Here is a 19,094-nt window from a genome sequence, read left to right as displayed (position 1 = left end):
CCCACAAAGTTAAAAAAGATACACAACATAAAAGCAGAAGAGACAGTAGAAAGGAGAATTTCCGGAGGAATTTAGGATTTCAAGCCAGAAGCAGTTAGATCCAGATGTGAAGTGGCCTGAAGAAAGAAAAAAAAGGGGAAATGATGAAAAGATGAAAGAATACTGGAGGAGAGTAAAAGAGTAAATGACAAGGAATTGTGGAAACAGAGTGTGGAGGGGAATTGTAATAACCTTAGAAATAAGCTAACAGAGGTTGGGTCCAGGAGGGTGACGGAACGAGGTGCAGTTTTAGTCTAACATTACCTAGTTTCCTGTATTGATATGTGTTATAGTTTTAACACTTTTTTTTACTCACTCTCCACCTCATTTTTTTCAGCACCTCATGACATTTGGTCATTCTTACTCTCTTAATGACCTGGCCCTGTCCCCCCGATCCATATATCTGCTCTCTCTGAAGAAGAAACCTGTTGTTCTAAATCCATAGAGTGCTGTATGTATTTGGAATTTCTGCAGAAGTATGCTATATTTTGAGACAAAGGCGTAAGCTGATTTCGTTTAGCATTAGAAAGCAGGTGTGGGAAATCATTGTCACATAATACATAGGCAAGAAAAATTACTTTCAAATTTCCATTTCATTTATTTAAGAAACATCAATTCCTAATACAAAGAACACCCCACATTTACAATTTCACTTGTCTACAGTGAAAGATCTGTTTTTATCAGTCGACATATTTGTGAAGTACTGCAAAATGATGAACCATGTTCCAGTGATTTATTCTTCACACATACTGGATGTTAACATTTTATCTGATGTTTCAGGAAGACAGGTTGGCACTTGCTAAAACAGAAAATTATTTTTCATACTTAGCCTTTTTATGCTAACAGCTCTAATTCAGGTGTTGAGACCACAGCAGAAGAAACATTCTTATCTGAATAGAAATCTGGTGATTCATTCATTATTACGTATAGTTGGTTTATAATTCACCAGGTCAGATCAACAGAGAAGGTTCAATATAAAGTGTTGTTACTGTGTCACAACATAAGTTCGTTTAACAAATGGCATCGTCATCTCAGTGTGTACTCTCCACTTTGTGAGCCATAACAAACCTTCCAATAGAATATGCAGCAGTGAAATTTTATTTTATCTCTAGCTGCTGTAATCAAGTGCATAAACTTTATTCAAATCTGTTTCATTTGCAAAGTAACAGACCACGACACTGCCAAAAAACAGTGCAAGAAGAAGGAGACTAAGAAACAATACAAAGCAAAATTAAACATGTGTATTATTTAAACTGTTAGCTACAATACAACATTATCAAAAAATAAAATTATAATTTTGATGAGTCATACATCAGTTAAATGCTTCAACATTAATAGTTAAAATACACATTTGATTTGCACTATAATTCAGCTTAAAAAAATGAAATTCTTCAGAACAACTTAATCATGCACTTTTTTACTAACACAAATAGTGCAGTATTTTTAGGTATCAAATATAGACATCCAGAAAAAAGTGACTAGAAGTATAGATTGTGGCTCTCATGCTGTACACTAAATATGAACTTAGCCCATAACAAAAATATTCATCCCACTGAAAACATGGAAATTGCTATTACAGGAGGCACTAACAGCATCAACATACACAAACCACCCAATGTTCAACTGCTGGAGGATTGCAGGAAGGGAAGACTGAATCTGCTGTTCTTGTCAAATACAAAGCGCCATGTCTAAAGAAAGAGGGGAAAGGGTTAATAGCAGCCACAAAAATGTATAAATAAGTACAACATTGGTCCCCAGACTGCTGCAAATGTTCTAGGTAAATGGTTAAAGTAAATTATCCAAAATTTCAAACAGTTTCCATTATCACCTGTAAATAAATGCTTTTTATTCAGTTGCCCAGAAACAGCTTTGGGAGGGGGAATAAGAAATTTAAGTTTGGCATTTCCAGTTCTGCTGCCAATATCAATGAAATAGCCTGCAGAAAAAATCTGGAAACAACAAGAAAATGAAGGATAAGAAGTAACATCATTTGAAGAAAAAGTCCTTTTAACAATTTAACTAATAGAAAAAAGAGGTATCAAAGTTCACCCAACACACCATTTTGTTAAGCCCCTTTTTCTGTATTAAATGCACAACACAGTATACTGATAAAAATCAAGTAGGAACTACTATTGTCGGATGCTTTCCACTGCACCAACGGCTTGACACAAGTTCGGAGATTCTGACTGTTGAACATGTACATTAGTTTTTTCATTAGTCTATCAACACAGTAACACAAATAACCTGCCACCAATGAGGTAAATCACTTAATTTCCACAGGTATCTTCTATGTGTATTTTGCATTTATCTTGTTTTACGCGAGTCACACGAGATCAATCTCTCTCTCCTTCACGCATGCACAGAAATGTGTTGGGAAGATCTGGGGGAGGGGGCAACTGACAGTGTCAGTCTTTTGGGCAAGACAAGTCAATTGCTGCTGTGCCACTCGAAAGTGACCTCACTTCGGAAACTGGCACTCCACTCGTAGGGTCCGCAGTGGCGAGGTCTCTGTCAGCGCCAGCCGGAGATGACACGCGATCCTGCCCATAAGAGGAAGTGGCGGGGCGAGGTCGACCCACGTACGTTTTAGGGAATGGCGGACGTCAGCGGGCATCGGGCCACGTCCGGGCCTGTGGTCACTGAGACTGCTGTGCTATCGACTGCAGCTGCTGGCGGTAGAGCTCCGCCTCGCGTTCCTTCTTGCTCAGCAGCAGTTTGTACGCCTCTGCCTCTCGGCGTGCCTCCTCCAGCTGCCGTGTGATCGTGGCGAGGTCCGTCAGCTGTGCCTCACTGCTACTTCCGTTGACCTGTTTGGTAGAGCAAAATTAGTAACGAGTTCATTTGTGTAAACTTAAGTTACAGCCAGAATTCTGAAAGAGAATGCCATCGCACCTCTCAGGGAACTTGACGGAACATTGCCCAAATACTGCAACGTGATGGTAGGGTATGAGGGAAAGCACTCGGTGATGCGCAGCTTCTGCCCCGATGACACACAAATCACAGGTATTGTACTTGATGACCCTAAAGTGGTACTGGTACAAATGACAACTACCCTCACACAGGTTTATTACAATTGTTTTGTGTTAAAACATTACCGGTACTTGAAAAAATTGAATCTGTGGCATGATATGCACAAAGGTGAGTTGAAAACATAAACAGTTTGCACTAACACCGATTGGCTGGCTGATGAAGCTCTGTCAACAATCTGAACTGAGAATATTGTCCAACCATCAATACTTGGCCTCACATGTTCAGTACGTTGACAATATGGGGAATATTTTGATGGCCTTCTATACTGTTCGTCGATATTTCTAGCACTGACAAGACGTCAGTACGTGCCCTCGGACTGTCAGTATCTTAACGGTTTGACAATATTATTGAATGTGTCTGTGTCCCTTAAGCAAAGGAGGGAAAGGTGAAAGGAGTGTATAGATGGTCTACACAAGGGAAATGAACTTCACAGCAATATTATAGAAGTGGAAGAGGACATAGATGAACATGAGATGGAAGATATGACACTGTGAGAAGAATCTGACAGAGCACTGAAAGACTGTGTCGGAACAAGGCCCCGGGAGTAGACATTTCTTCAGAACTACGGTTAGAGTTGGGAAAACCGACATGACAAAACTCTTCAAAGGACTTAGAAGAGCAGTTGAATGGAATGGACAGTGTCTTGAAATGAGTATACAAGATGAACATCAACAAAAGAAAAACAAAGATAACAAAATATAGTCAAATTAAATCAAGTGATGCTGAGGGAATTATATTAGGAGATGAGACACTGAAAGTAGTACACGAGTTTTCCTATATGGACAGCAAAATAACTGATGATGGCCAATGTAGAGAGAGATATAAAACACAGATTGGCAATGACAAAGAAAGTGTTTCTGAACAAGAAAAATTTGTTACCTTCGAATATTGATTTAAGTGTCAGGAAATATTCTCTGAAAGTATTTGTATGTAGTGTAGTCATGTATGGATGTGAAACATCGACAGTAAACAGTTTATACAAGAGGATAGAATCTTTCAAAATTTGGTGCTACAGAAGAATATTGAAGATTAGCTGAATATATGACATAACTAATGAGGAGGAACTGAACAGAATTTGGGTAACAAGAAATTTGTGGCACAATATGATCAAAAGAAGGGGTAGGAGAAAGTAGCATTCTGGGACATCAAGGGATCACCAATTTGGTATTGGAAGGAAGAATGTGTGTGGGAGGGGGGAATAAAAACTGTAGAGGGACACCAACAGATGAATACAGTAAGCAGATTGAGAAGGACATAGTTTGCAGTAGTTATTTGGAGATGATGAGGCTCACACTGGGTAGAGTAACATGGTGAGCTTTCAACTGGGGACCACAACAAAATCACACTTCTGAGAGTTAAAACTTTTAAATACCTGGGATCAATAATATCACAGAAAAGATCAACTGACATAATTTACACAATTTGAACAAAAGGCATATGTGAGTCAGTGTGATGCAAAAATGGCCATAAAAACCAGAGACAAAATTTATAAAACAAGTATAAGATTGGAACTATTGTATGGCGGTGAAGCCTGGAAAAAAAAAAAAAAAAAAAAAAAAAGAAGAAGGAACAGAAACTCCATATAATAAAGATGCAGAGGTTAGGATAGGTGATTAGGGGTAACATTGAAAGATAAAGTGCATGATGAATTTGTGGGAGTTAGTTTTAAAATTGTGCCTATAGATGAAAAAAAAATCAGAATCCAGGCTCAGATAGTATGCTAATGTAACATGAAGTCTGCTGACCATGTCATGAAAAACTGTGTTTCCATGGCTGCAAAGGAGAGGGAAGGATGGGACGGCTGAAAGCTTAATGTGTGACAGTCTTTTTATTGTGCCTGTTGCGACTCAACATGTCATCTTTATGGTGTGTAGCACTCACTCCTTTCCATAACTAACGTGGTTCCTCTCTGATCGGTGAAAGTCAACTGAGTTCGTGCCACTCCAGAATGTTTATGCTTGTTGCTAACCGTAGCTCTGTAACAGACTTGTTTGGCATGGCAATAAATAGCCTTTGTGAATCCAAGTGTCAATTCCTGTGTGGTTTTCATCCCTAGAAATCATCAATATTTACAAAAATGAGTGAAGATGTTGTACCAAGTTCTTCTAGTGACCCCATCAAGTTTCATGTCACTACTGTGAAACATGTTCATTTCTTTTATAATTTGTAATCCAGCTGCCCCGATAGGAGGAGGTGGGGCTTGCCGTACTGCCAATGCGCTATGAGTTGATTGTGAGCTTCCACTCTCGGCATTTTCCACTCGGGATCCAAGTTAAAGTGTGCGACCTATACAAATTTATGGGGGATCCAGTAAATGTTAAGATTAAATAGTAAGAATTGTACAAAACAGAAGGACACTTCCCAGGAGAAGAGATAGATTAGTGAGGCATGTGCTAAAATTAGTCTGGTACTGCCAGTAGCATGGGTGAGCTACTACCCGGAACCCAGTACCAGTTGCAGGTCGCCTATCTAATGGCTTCCAAAGCCGACAAGTTGTTTTTCAGTATTTCATATAATTACTGACCAAATGTAAAATGCTGTCATAACCTACTCATTAACATGTATAATCTTATGTGAACAGCTTAACACAATAGGGCAAGTATTACAGTTAGAAACTGTGTTTGTCTAGCAACAGCTCAAGTGACAGCACACTAATACCTGGACTTTATTTGTACAATATTTGAGAATGAGAGCACTTAGTGACTTCCAACAAACTTTACACGTAATTTCAAACCTTTATGAAATCTTCTGTTAGTGATGAAAGTAAAAAGGTTTATCCCTTACTAAATTTTCACTGCTCATGCAGTCTAACTTCAACATCAGGCATGACATTTGAATTAATAACTTATTTCCTACTGACTATTCACAACACAGTTTGCGGACAGTACCCACATATACCACTGAATGTACCTCCAAAATTACACTACCTGTGAAGTAAACAAACATTTGAAGCTGTTTTATATGTGTGAGTTTGGTTCTTTAAAGAATTGGAGGTTTATTGGCATTTACTAATCATCATCATCATCATCATCGTCGTCATCCACTAAATGTCTCTTGCCATCTGCAACCCATATCTGTAGTTTTTCTCAATTCATTCCACTGATCACACTTAGCATTACCGATGTTCTGAGTCTGACCTTCAATTTTCTTCTCAGGATTTTTGGCATTATGATTAAAGTGATCTTTTTTTTTTTTTTTTTTAATGTAACATCTCGAATCAGATACCAAACTAGCTTGATTTTTCTTTTTGTAACATGTTAATCAGAGACATTATTTATTTATTTCGTTATTCTCTTTCATACTCACATCTCTACTTCTTCTAATAATTGCAGAGATGTTGATATTAGAAAATTAACATTAGTGGGGAAGAGTCACTGTCAGATGATGGTATGATGGTTAGTTATGGTTAATCATTGAAGAACCACTCACAGCACACAAACATTGAGCAAAATGTGTGTAAAGTAGCTGTTTGGCATACCACATGGGAACGGCAGAAGCTGAGACCAACAACATGGCTTCAACTGTTGTATGACAAATATTTTTAACCATTTTGTATGATACTGGAAAGTTCAGTGTGGAATACAAATATATACTCTCCTTACATCATCGGTGTGGGGGTAATCTGAAGTACTATGAACAATGAATAAATTTTGAATTGCGAAGATGCCTAAAATCATTTATTCATATAGATTAATGGTTTCAGCAATTATCTGTTGCCATATTTGGGTCTATGTTTACATCATGACAATCTTCTCCTTTAGTACAGTAAGTGGTGCTGTACAATGTATGTCCATGTTCATATCATGAGCTACACTAGAAGTCAGCATGTCAATTTACTTTGTAAAGTGGTGACGAATGTGAGCAACTGTAGTCGGCACACGTTTGTGTACATAACTGTCATTTTGAAATTGATTCTGCTCTAGCTCACGATACCAACACGGACATACAATGTATAGCACCACTTACTGCACTAAAGGAGAAGATTGTGTCATGATGTAACATAGACCCGAAGATGGTAACAGAGAGTTGTCAAAACCAGTAATCTATACTAAAGGTAACAACTCATGTTATAGTTGAGGTGTAAAAAAGTCATTCTTGTTTCCATGACTTTCAACTGCACAACAATATGGTGACTGGTTGTCATAATTCATTATGTAATTTGTGTGAAAGGAAGATTCAATTGACAAAACTAACATATTGTGAGGTAGAATTGCTAGAGAGAGAGAGAGAGAGAGATAGATAAAAAAATAAAATAAAAACAACCCCGACACCCAGAGGAGAGAGACTCACTCTTAGTGAGGACAAAAGTAAAAAAAAAAAAAAAAAATCTGTGCAAATACTCAGTAAGATCTTAATCTTAATTAATGATTTCAAAGTGGTACAAAGATAGTAAACTTGCCTTCAATGTAAAGAAATTGAGCACTTCAAAATATGCAAAAATCGGTATACTAAGAATAAAATATCTATGAGTCACAACTGAAAATTCAACTCATACAAATACCTCACTATAACAGTTTGAAATGGTACAAAACGGAATGATCACACAGGCTGTGTTGTAGGTAAAGCAGTTGGTAGAAATGGGGGAAATTTTGTCAATCTACTAAGGAATCCACTTACAGAAACCGATCCCAAAATATCATTCAGATGTGTGTCATATGTACTACACTCCTGGAAATTGAAATAAGAACACCGTGAATTCATTGTCCCAGGAAGGGGAAACTTTATTGACACATTCCTGGGGTCAGATACATCACATGATCACACTGACAGAACCACAGGCACATAGACACAGGCAACAGAGCATGCACAATGTCGGCACTAGTACAGTGTATATCCACCTTTCGCAGCAATGCAGGCTGCTATTCTCCCATGGAGACGATCGTAGAGATGCTGGATGTAGTCCTGTGGAACGGCTTGCCATGCCATTTCCACCTGGCGCCTCAGTTGGACCAGCGTTCGTGCTGGACGTGCAGACCGCGTGAGACGACGCTTCATCCAGTCCCAAACATGCTCAATGGGGGACAGATCCGGAGATCTTGCTGGCCAGGGTAGTTGACTTACACCTTCTAGAGCATGTTGGGTGGCACGGGATACATGCGGACGTGCATTGTCCTGTTGGAACAGCAAGTTCCCTTGCTGGTCTAGGAATGGTAGAACGATGGGTTCGATGACGGTTTGGATGTACCGTGCACTATTCAGTGTACCCTCGACGATCACCAGTGGTGTACGGCCAGTGTAGGAGATCGCTCCCCACACCATGATACCGGGTGTTGGCCCTGTGTGCCTCGGTCGTATGCAGTCCTGATTGTGGCGCTCACCTGCACGGCGCCAAACACGCATACGACCATCATTGGCACCAAGGCAGAAGCGACTCTCATCGCTGAAGACGACACGTCTCCATTCGTCCCTCCATTCACGCCTGTCGCGACACCACTGGAGGCGGGCTGCACGATGTTGGGGTGTGAGCGGAAGACGGCCTAACGGTGTGCGGGACCGTAGCCCAGCTTCATGGAGACGGTTGCGAATGGTCCTCGCCGATACCCCAGGAGCAACAGTGTCCCTAATTTGCTGGGAAGTGGCGGTGCGGTCCCCTACGGCACTGCATAGGATCCTACGGTCTTGGCGTGCATCCGTGCGTCGCTGCGGTCCGGTCCCAGGTCGACGGGCACGTGCACCTTCCGCCGACCACTGGCGACAACATCGATGTACTGTGGAGACCTCACGCCCCACGTGTTGAGCAATTCGGCGGTACGTCCACCCGGCCTCCCGCATGCCCACTATACGCCCTCGCTCAAAGTCCGTCAACTGCACATACGGTTCACGTCCACGCTGTCGCGGCATGCTACCAGTGTTAAAGACTGCGATGGAGCTCCGTATGCCACGGCAAACTGGCTGACACTGACGGCGGCGGTGCACAAATGCTGCGCAGCTAGCGCCATTCGACGGCCAACACCACGGTTCCTGGTGTGTCCGCTGTGCTGTGCTTGTGATCATTGCTTGTACAGCCCTCTCGCAGTGTCCGGAGCAAGTATGGTGGGTCTGACACACCGGTGTCAATGTGTTCTTTTTTCCATTTCCAGGAGTGTAAATAGGACTACTGGTAGAGATTGAACAACAAAAGGAACAGCAGCATGAATGGTAGAGGCTTGTCAAACTAATGGGAGAGTGGCACAGCTATGCCAAAAAAAGTAGAATTGGCAGACACATGAAGAAACATGTAAATAACTATTCTGAAAAATCCAACTTACAGAAGACTAGTATTAAATGAGGAATCTAGGCATATACTACATTTCTCGGCATCCACATCACATATGGACTGCAAACACAAAATTATATTGTACACGTAGACATTTGACATGTCAACTGCCACAAGGCTGCCTCCAGACACAGCAGACTCTAAAGCATGTTGCTGTGTGCCCGTTGGAAGCCACACACTCCACTCTGTTTAGAACTGTATATACTGCAGTATTGTGCATAAATTTGTATTTTTGACTGAAATGATACTGGTATATAGTAAATCACCTACACTACTAGCCCAGCAGCTAGAATTTTGTGTTTTGTAACTTTACCTTCAACAGAGTTTTTATTATTAATTCTTACAAAATTTCAACATCCCTCTACATATACAAGGGTTGTCCAGAAAGTAAGTTCCAGTCGGTTGCGAAATGGAAACCACAGTGAAAACCAGGAACGTTTCATCTGCAACAGTTAGGTACACCTTCTACCTACTGCTCTACATAGTCGCCGCTCCAAATTCGAGTGTTGTCATAGTGTTGTATCAACTTTCCAATATCCTCATCATAGAAAGCAGCCGCCTGTGCTTACGGCCAGTTATCTTCGCTGCTCTGCAACTCGTTGTCTGTGGAAAAATTTTGTCTTCATAGACAGCAGTTCTTGTGAGCAGAGATGAGACTCAGGGGGGAGCCAATGATGGACTGTATTGTGGGTGATCAAACATTTCTCATCGTAAACCCTGCAAGGAGTGTCTTCATTGCCCCTGCAGTGTGAGGCTGAGAATTGGCACGAAGAAGGAACTGCTCGACGGTTGTGTTATATGGGCTGCATGACGCAGGCGACATCTCTAACCAGGCCCTCATACTTGGCGGGAGACGCTATTCCCTATGCATCTTTATGTGCTCAGTGTTCACTCAAAACTGAAAAGGGTGACCCGACACGACCAACAAGCATACTAGAGACACTGCCCAACACATCTGCGCAAAGCTTTACCGGATTTTCGCAGTGGTTTCCATTTCGCAGCCGATCGGAACTTAGTCTCTGCACAACCCTCATATTATAAAGTTGACTGCTAATTTATATTTTGGTGCAAACAGTGGGATTTACTTTATCATATATGCAAACTTAAGTGGTTTTAGCTAAAATGGACCTTGAACTATCAACAAGTGGGCAGCATGACATTGTAAATGCCATAAAATGTCTTGTTCCACTGATGAACTACTGAGAATGTTTGAAATATCGAATTTTCCAGCTTAATGGAAGTTCTTGGTGAAGAAGATGCACAAGTAATAGCAACAGTGGCGGCAATGTGAACAACTCTGTTGGTAATGGTGATGGCGATGCACTGCAAGAAATCTACAGCAAGTAGGAAACATAAGAATCCACAACTGTGAAAAAGGCTTAACTGATAACAACACAAGAAACCATTTACAGATGACGTTCATCAATTCACATATGACAGTGATAGTATTAAAAAGATGCCACCAAAAGGAATGAGGGTGGACACTGATCCCTACAAGCAATCCGGCAAGGCTGTGTTGTTCTACTTGTGTAGACTGGGGTGTTCATTGCTTCCAGATGCTCTGAGTTTCAGCTCCGTTCAGCCATAATGGGACTTTTGAGAGCACCATTGATAAAGTTGTGTATTTTTAATGCATATTACGAAAATGGAATAGCAGTATTGAGAGCAATGTTAGACAATCAAGTTTTGTGTTAATCTTGGGGTATCCACACCTATGCCCTTTGAAAAGCTGAAACATTTCTAGCAAGAGCACACGGGAACATTTCTACCAAGAGCATAAATTTTTCGCTGGCACAAATCTTTTTGGAAGGTCAAGAACACACTGAAGATGAACCTCACTCAGGGAGACCTCAAACCTAAAATACTGATGAAAACTCAAACTTGTGCATGCTCTTGTAATATTATACCAACATTTAACAATAAGGATGGCGAATGACCCATTAAACACTTTCACCATACATCAAATTTTGACCGAAGATTTGCACGTGCGAGAAGTTTGTGTCAAAATGGTGCCGAAAAACCTCACAGATGAGCAGTAGGACAATTGAAGAAACATGTCCATTGATCTTCTCGAGAGGATTAGCAATGACCACAAATGGTTCAGTCGTGTGATCAGAGGTGATTTATCCTGGAGTTTTGAGTACAGTCTTTGGACGAAGTGGCAAAATGAGGAGTGGCACATTGAGACATCTCCTCGGCCGAAAAAAACTGAAATGAGCAAATCGAAGAGCTAAAGAATGCCGATTTGCTTTTTTGACAGTAAGGGTATCGTGCATAAAGAATTTGTGCCTCCAGCACAAACTGCCAATCAGGTGTTTTACAAAGATGTTCTAGAAAGGCTCAGGGAAAGGGTGAAGTGAGAGAGACTGGACATTTCAGACCAGTTGTTGTAACCACAACCAACAGCCGGAACGCCTCGGGCTGCGGATCGGAGCCGCCAGGCAGGGAAGCCACCGGCGGTGGAGCACGCACCACCGGGTAAACACAAGACAAGTCGGATGACAGACCAACGACAACTGACAACAACCGACCACGACCGACTATGAGCGACACAACAAGGAAGAGATAAACAACGGAGGCTTGTGGAAACCACAACACCGAACACCAAACGTAAATCCACTCCGAACCAGAGCCAGGCAAATGTCGACAATGAGCAACGACCAGAATGCAGTACCGCCGAGATAGAAACGAAATCCAGAGCGAGTACCAGACTGGCTGGACTAGGGCAGAACCGGTCCCTATATATGAAACCGGAGGGAGTGGCTATTGGCCGCTGTCTGCACGTGGCTTAGCGGTGGCACCCTCGCTGCGCGGAATAGCCACCGCGGAGGCGGAGCCCTCTATGGGCTGCCCACGTCCATTTGTTCTGCCGTGTGTTCGACTTCCGCGGCAGAAGGTACTAGACCAGTGGATGCTGCATCATGACAATGCCCCCTGTCATACGGCCACTTCCATCACCGAAGATTTTACCTAAAAAGACATATGTATTGTCCCACTCTATTCACCCGATCTGGGTCCTTGTGAATTTTTTGATTTCCTTAAACTGAAAAAGTCTCAAAAGGACATCACGTTGAAACTCTGGAGAACATTCAAAAGAATGTGACTGATGTAAACAGTCCTACTAACTGAAGCCTCTCAGTGCTGCTACTGAGGCTGGGAATGATTCTGCCGGCGTATAGCTGCTAAAGGGAACTACTTTAGAGGGGACAATATTGTTTGAAAACAAAAACAAAAAAATAAAAGCTTTGGTGGATAACAAATCAGTCTCATGACTTGTCTCACACACCACGTATACTGTATTACAGAGAGTGCAGCTTATGGCCACTGGCGGGTACACAGTGTCAGAGGAGAGGCTCTGCTGCATCTGCCAGCCCCTCCCCCACCACTCCAGATGCAAATGGAAAGGGAATACATGATCTGGATTTACTGAGCTATATCCAAATACACAACCTGCTCAGTGCATCCTGTGACACAGTCAGCTATTCCGCATGACACTGGTTCACATTTCATAGCATACTTCTGAAATCTATCAGGACGTACCAAGCGTTCCAGCATGCGAGCTCCCAAAATGTCAAGTCAAAAAACTTGTCCTGCTCCACATCCACATCCCATATGAGGACAGTTAAAAAGTCATTAACACGCTTTGCCCAGTGATAATACATAAAGAGAGACTGAACTTACCACGACCTTTGTCACAGGTGGTGACCTGACCAAAACCTTCGCCGCAGGTGGATTCAAACTCGAACTTGAAGCCGTGACCACGGTAGGCGAGACGACGGCAACCCCGACACTCGACGCGACGGACGAAACCACGACGGGGGCCGCCATGCGCTTGACGATGTTGGAAGCGTAGTTGACGGCAGCTACGGTCGAAGTCGGCGGTCGGCCACGCCGGGGCAGTAAGGCGACGGAGGCACGGGGCTGTTGTGGCTGTTCGGGCAGGGCGCGCTTCTCCACAGAGCTCCTGTACAGTTTCTGCTGCAGTGGCGATGAGGGTGTCGCCCGGATAGTTATCACTTTCTTTCTGCCCTGCGGGATGCTCGCAGTACCAGCTGTGCCGTCTGCCTGCACTGTCCCCGTCAGATTCAGCGCCAGCTTACCCGCCTCTGAAATGGAGTTTTGTTTCACAAATGACTGGTTTGAATCTTGCTTAAGAAAACAAAGTAAAATTGGAACAAAATAATCCACACCATGCTAGAAGAGAGAGAATTTTAACAACTGGGAAGACACTGTGAAAGCCACAGGGATCAGTTTTGCGTCCACTCTAATTCCTTCTGCTTAACATTCATCGTGCAGAGTTGGTATGTTCTGCAGATATGACAAGCATTATAATTCAATTTAAGTAATATAATTCAGTTTAAGTAATGTCTGCCATATGTTAATCAGTTATTAAGATCTTGTTTGCCACTTCATTCATCACAGTCAAAAGTACAATGTACATTTCACGCACTGGCAGTGAGAGCCCCAGAACAAAATGCACATAACAGAGTGGAAAAATGGTTGTAAATAGGAGTAATTCACAAACAGTTCTTAAATTCAGTCTGGTTGGATTTCAGTCAGGGAGCAAATTTAAGGTCATTATTTCTAGTGCTTGACAGATGAAAAAAAGGTATCATCAACCCAGCTGCACACTTTAAAATGTTACCAAAATATGCGCTGCTATTTCTGGTTGTCTAATCTTAGAAGATATGTGAAGGAAACGCAAACCTCAGTTTGCAAACTTAGAAAAAACTTTCGACAATGTTGACTGGAATACCGAAGATATCAGGGGTAAAATACAGGGAGCGACAGTCTATTACAACCTGTGCAGAAACCAGACGGCAGCTACAAGAGTCGAAGGACATGAAAGGGAAGCAATGGTTGAGAATGGAGTGGCACAGGGTTGTTGCCTATCCACAATGTTTATGAATCTGTACACTGAGCAAACAGTTAAGGACACCAAAGAAAAATTTCAAGTAGAAGAAGAAAAATTTGAGGTTCGCCAGTGACATTGTTATTCTGTCAGAGACAGCAAAGGCCTTGGAAGAGCAGTTAAATGGAATGGACAGTGTCTTAAAAGGAAGATATAAGATGAATATCAACAAAAGCAAAATAAGGATAATGGAATGTCATCAGATTAAATCAGGTGCTGCTGAGGAAATCAGATTAGGAGACGACACTGAAAGCAGTACATGATTTTGCTATTTTGCCAGCAACTGATGGCCGAAATGGAGAGGATATAATATGCAGATTGGCAATTGCAACGAAAGCATTTCTGAAGAAGAGAAATTTATTACCTTCGATTAGGACAGGGCTTAACAACTGGCCGGTTTTGAGCACGAGTACTCGCGTCTGCTCAGGCACCTGCTCGCGAGCAGCTGCAAGGTCGCGGAGTGGGGAGGGAGGGGAAGTGCGCGTGCACGTTTGAATACGGCCGCAGCGTGCCTATTGAATTCGCGCCGACTGTGTAACGTTTAAAGTACTACGATCAGCTCGTAACAGTCACTTCGCTGGTTAAGAATCATGTGAAGTCGCCGTTGTGTAACCCCAACCATGCTTTCGCAGTTCAACCCCCATTGCGAGGAATTGTATCTGTTTACTGAAAAAGATGGTGTTGCAAAATGATTAGTATGTCACAAAACGCTGAATTCTTTTACGAAATTTAATTTGCAGCGACATTATATGTCGTACCACGCGAAAGACTACGGACGTGGAAAATGTGATTGACCAGATCGTGCACAGGAAGTTATTAAACTTAAAAGGAAGCTATCCGAAGAAGATCTGGACGATGAAGAAAAATCAACTGAGGCAGCTCTCAGAGTGGGTTACAAAATTCCTTTGCTTTTAGCAAAATCCCTGCGCCCCTTAACTGACGGCGATTTAATAAAAGAATGTTTGGTAGCTGCAGCGGAACATTTGTGTCCATCTCAAGTTGAACAGTTTCTGACTGTGCCATTATCTAACATGACCATTATGCGTCGCATACAGGACATGGCAGACGACGTCCAGAGCCAGTTTGCAAATATCTGTAAAGATTTTATGGCGTATTCTCTAGCTCTGGACGAAAGTGTTGATATCACTGGAACAGCGCAGCTTCCCATATTTATTAGAGGTTTTAATAGAGATCTTCAGGTGAGGGAGGAGCTCCTCGATGTAGTAGCCATGAAGAACACTACAACCGGAGGTGATATTTTAAGTAGTGTTGAAGAAAGTGTTGAAAATATAGGATTGTCGTGGAATTCTTTAGTTTCAGTGTCTACAGATGGTAGAGGCATACACTAAGCTAATAAAATTATGAGGCACGTGTACATTCTCCTTTATTTGTTTCATTTGTCGCAGTAATAATTCGTGAGTGATATCCCTGCAGGTGGCCGCGGATTTACATCGACTGGCGGCAGCTGTTGTGTACCCCACGTGACTCTCCCCACTCTCCGCTCTGGTCCGGTAGTGGGGGTAGCGTGCTCGCGCTGCTCCGTGCTCGCGCCTTGCTGCTCACAGCTTGCTCCGCGAGCAGGTATGTTGTGAAGCCCTGGATTAGGAGGATAGATCATTTAATTAATGTGGTGGTACTGAATAGAATTGTGGCACAACTTGATCAAAAGTTAGGACACATTCTGAGACATCAAGGGGTCACTAATTTAGTGGATGAGGGAAGTGGGGGCGGCAAAAATCATAGAGTGAGACCAAGAGATCAATACGGTAAGCAGGTTCAGAAGGATGTAGGATGCAGTAGTTAATCGAAGAAGAAGAAGAAGAAGAAGAAGAAGAAGAAGAAGAGGATGCATAGTATAGAGTAGCATGGACTGTGTGTGTGTGGGGGGGGGGGGGTGAAATAGCTAAAAGTATGGGGGATACACCATGAAGTTGAAGGGCAATGGACAGATTCAATATTCATAGATTTCCAGAAAGCATTTGACATGGTGCCCCACTGGAGACTGTTAACAAAGACCCGAACATGCAGATTAGGTAGAGACAAGGGTATCACAATTCCCCAAGGAAGTGTGAAAGGACTGCCACATTGTACGGGAATGTGTTGTCAATGAGTGACTGTAGGTGGATGCAGTATGACTTAGACAAAAGTTCTAATTAGTGTGACAACTGGTCACTTACTCCAAATGCAGAAAGATGTAAATTAATGAAGATGAGTAGGAAAAATACTCCCATAATATTCAAATACAGCATTAGTAGTGTGCGCCTTGGAACAGTCACTTCAATTTAACATTTAGGTGTAAGATTGCAAGGCGATACGGAATGGAATAAGCATGTAAGGACAGTGCTAGGGAAGGTGAATGGTCAGCTTCAGTTTATTGGATGAATTTTAAGAAAGTGTGGCTGACATGTAAACAGCATGTAGACTACTAGTGTGTCCCATTCTTGAGTACTGTTCGAGTGTTTGGGATCTCCACCAGGTCAGACTGAAACAACCAATTTAAGTAATTCAGAGCATGGTGCTGGATTTGTTACTAGTAGGCATGATCAAGATGCAAGTACTACATGCTTCATGAATTCAAATGGGAATCTCTGGAGGAAAGACAATGTCTTTTCAGTAAACACTATTGAGAAAATTTAGAGACTTGGCATTTGAAGGTGACTTCAGATGTTTCTACTGCTGCCAGCATATGTTTCGTGTAAGGACCATGAAGAATGTAAATCCATAACAAATAATATTAAAAATAGTTACTGGAAGAAACTGGAATAATCTTGGAAATCAGGAAGTAGTTTTCTCAAGATACACAAACCAAAACTATGATACTTCAAGCTCTTGAGTTTCTTGAATACTCATGATGTCCCATGAAACTCATATTCACGAACAAAACGTGATGATAATGATACGAGAATTGGAACTGAGGCAAGCAAAATAATTTATTGTGGTAAAGTGCCATCTAATGATCCCCCACCTTTTTCTTCAGTCGTTCCTTAGACTACATAATACTTTCCTTTCTGTGTTTAAAACAGTCAGGCTTGCCAAAAACTAAACAGCATCTCGCTACAGGGTCATCTGTCAAGGATTTGATGAACTGATAAACTGATGGGTAACCTGAATCCTGTGTGTCAGCAACAGGCATCAGACATGACAGGTAACCTTTTTTTCATTAATTTTAAAAAGTTTTCAAATTATTTTGAGCAAAATGTATTATAAATATCACAATCATTGTGAATGAAATTTACAGTTTTATTCCTTATAAGTTGGCCCCCACACCTTTTTATTTCATATGTTGGTATTGGAAACAAGAAGCTGCACTCGGTTCACTTGCTTTCCAAGTGTTTCATGTTCATTGGTGTTTTAATTGTTACAAGCTGATGGTTGGGAGCTGTTCACATCTATTTTGAGTAAGTCTACCTTAAATCAGTGCAATCATTCTTCAAAATGAGTAAAATAAGTAGTTTCTTTACGCCAATTAGAAAAAGTAGGAAGGCTGAAGAAGCAAAAATTGTCCAAATTATTGAAGAAAGAATTGAAACTCCAGTTCCATACTACAGCACCTCTCTTCAGAGTAAGGAGACAATGAAATTTTGAAGGACTGAAATAAAAAAAAAAAAAAAAAAAAAAAATGAAACACATGCTCCTGCAATTCGTTCACCTGATTTTCATAAAAATGTCTGCCCCAGGTGGCAATTACAGAGGGCACCAGATCCATATTCTTGAAGGAAAAAAAACCTTGTTTCACAAAGCGCCTAGCACCCAGTGCACATTGATCTGTGAATTATTCATATGATTTTGAAATGCATCCCTATTGGTTTTTGAACATTTTTGAACACATTCTAAGTTGATTTCTGAAAGAATAATAAGTTGATTTTTGAACGCATGCATAGTGAATGTGATATCTCTGCCAGGGAAATTTCCATTGAATCAAGAAATAAATAACTTTCCCACAGACAAAAGGAGGCAGGGCAAAACGAGCTGAGCCAAATAAAACCAAATGGTGAATACCAATCGCTGTTTGTTTATGTGGTTCATTGGGTGTGTGAATGATAAGCATTGTTTTAATTATTAGCAGAATCCATAGACTCGAACTACCAGAGTGGAAATAAATGACTAACAGGAATAACAGGTAAGCAAGATTACATATTATCTTCTTGGTGTGCCCAAGAAAATGAAATTTTGATAGAAAACTTTTGCCAGATTGCTACACTACTAAGGGCCAGTTTTACAGTCCCGGTTAGCAGCCTTTGAAGTTCTATTCTCAGAATAGCACAGAAAACACATTGTATGAACACATAATAAATGAGGGATAACTGAATTGGTGATTCTGGTAGAGTTTGTGAAGTTAACCAGAGAATAAGTTTTGACAATGGCAGGAATAGCTACAGAATTAGTGATGACAAGATTTTTTTGTCAGGACAGGGAAGGAGAAGAAACAGGGGCATCACACAAATTATATGGAAGAATATGACGATTCCAAATTTTGTACTACTACTACTTTTTGATCTCATGCTTGAAAACTGGAGCGTATGAATGAAATGTGAAACAATTTACTAACATAAAACTTTTTGCTTATAATAGGCCTAACAGGCATTTGATTTGGTACTTCGTTAATTATATTCTGTTGTGTTATTTATGTAAATGAGGTAGATGAAAATGATCATTTGTGACAAAACAGTCCAGTTATTTGACATGTGTTACAACTGCTGCAGTAATAGAAAGGTCTACTTCATTTTATCTAGCAGACAGTGACAAAACATACATAATCAAATTGAGAAACCACACCACTCTCGGGTACCATTCATATTAACAGTGGTTAATATGAAAGTGGTATGACACTTTGATTTTTCAGGTAACAAAATGTTT

The 19,094-nt window shown here is 41.3% G+C and overlaps 1 protein-coding gene across 2 annotated transcripts in view; it reads right to left on the bottom strand.

Annotated features, from left to right (window-relative positions):
• Positions 1-613: 613 nt before the first annotated feature.
• Positions 614-19,094, bottom strand: part of LOC126215257 (GA-binding protein subunit beta-1-like) — a 101,328-nt gene continuing 82,847 nt past the window's right edge. For both annotated transcript variants that reach the window (XM_049941935.1, XM_049941936.1), the window contains exons 9-10: positions 13,007-13,431; positions 614-2,846 (exon numbers count right to left, since the gene is read on the bottom strand). In XM_049941935.1, coding sequence (XP_049797892.1) covers positions 2,676-2,846; positions 13,007-13,431 — 596 coding nt within the window. In that variant the 3' untranslated portion in view covers positions 614-2,675. The remainder of the gene's footprint in view (positions 2,847-13,006; positions 13,432-19,094) is intronic.

This window comes from Schistocerca nitens, chromosome 12 (assembly GCF_023898315.1).
Source record: "Schistocerca nitens isolate TAMUIC-IGC-003100 chromosome 12, iqSchNite1.1, whole genome shotgun sequence".
Lineage (NCBI taxonomy): Eukaryota > Metazoa > Arthropoda > Insecta > Orthoptera > Acrididae > Schistocerca > Schistocerca nitens.
The sequence above is the reverse complement of the archived record's forward strand: the minus strand, read 5'-3'. Positions and strand labels throughout refer to the sequence as shown.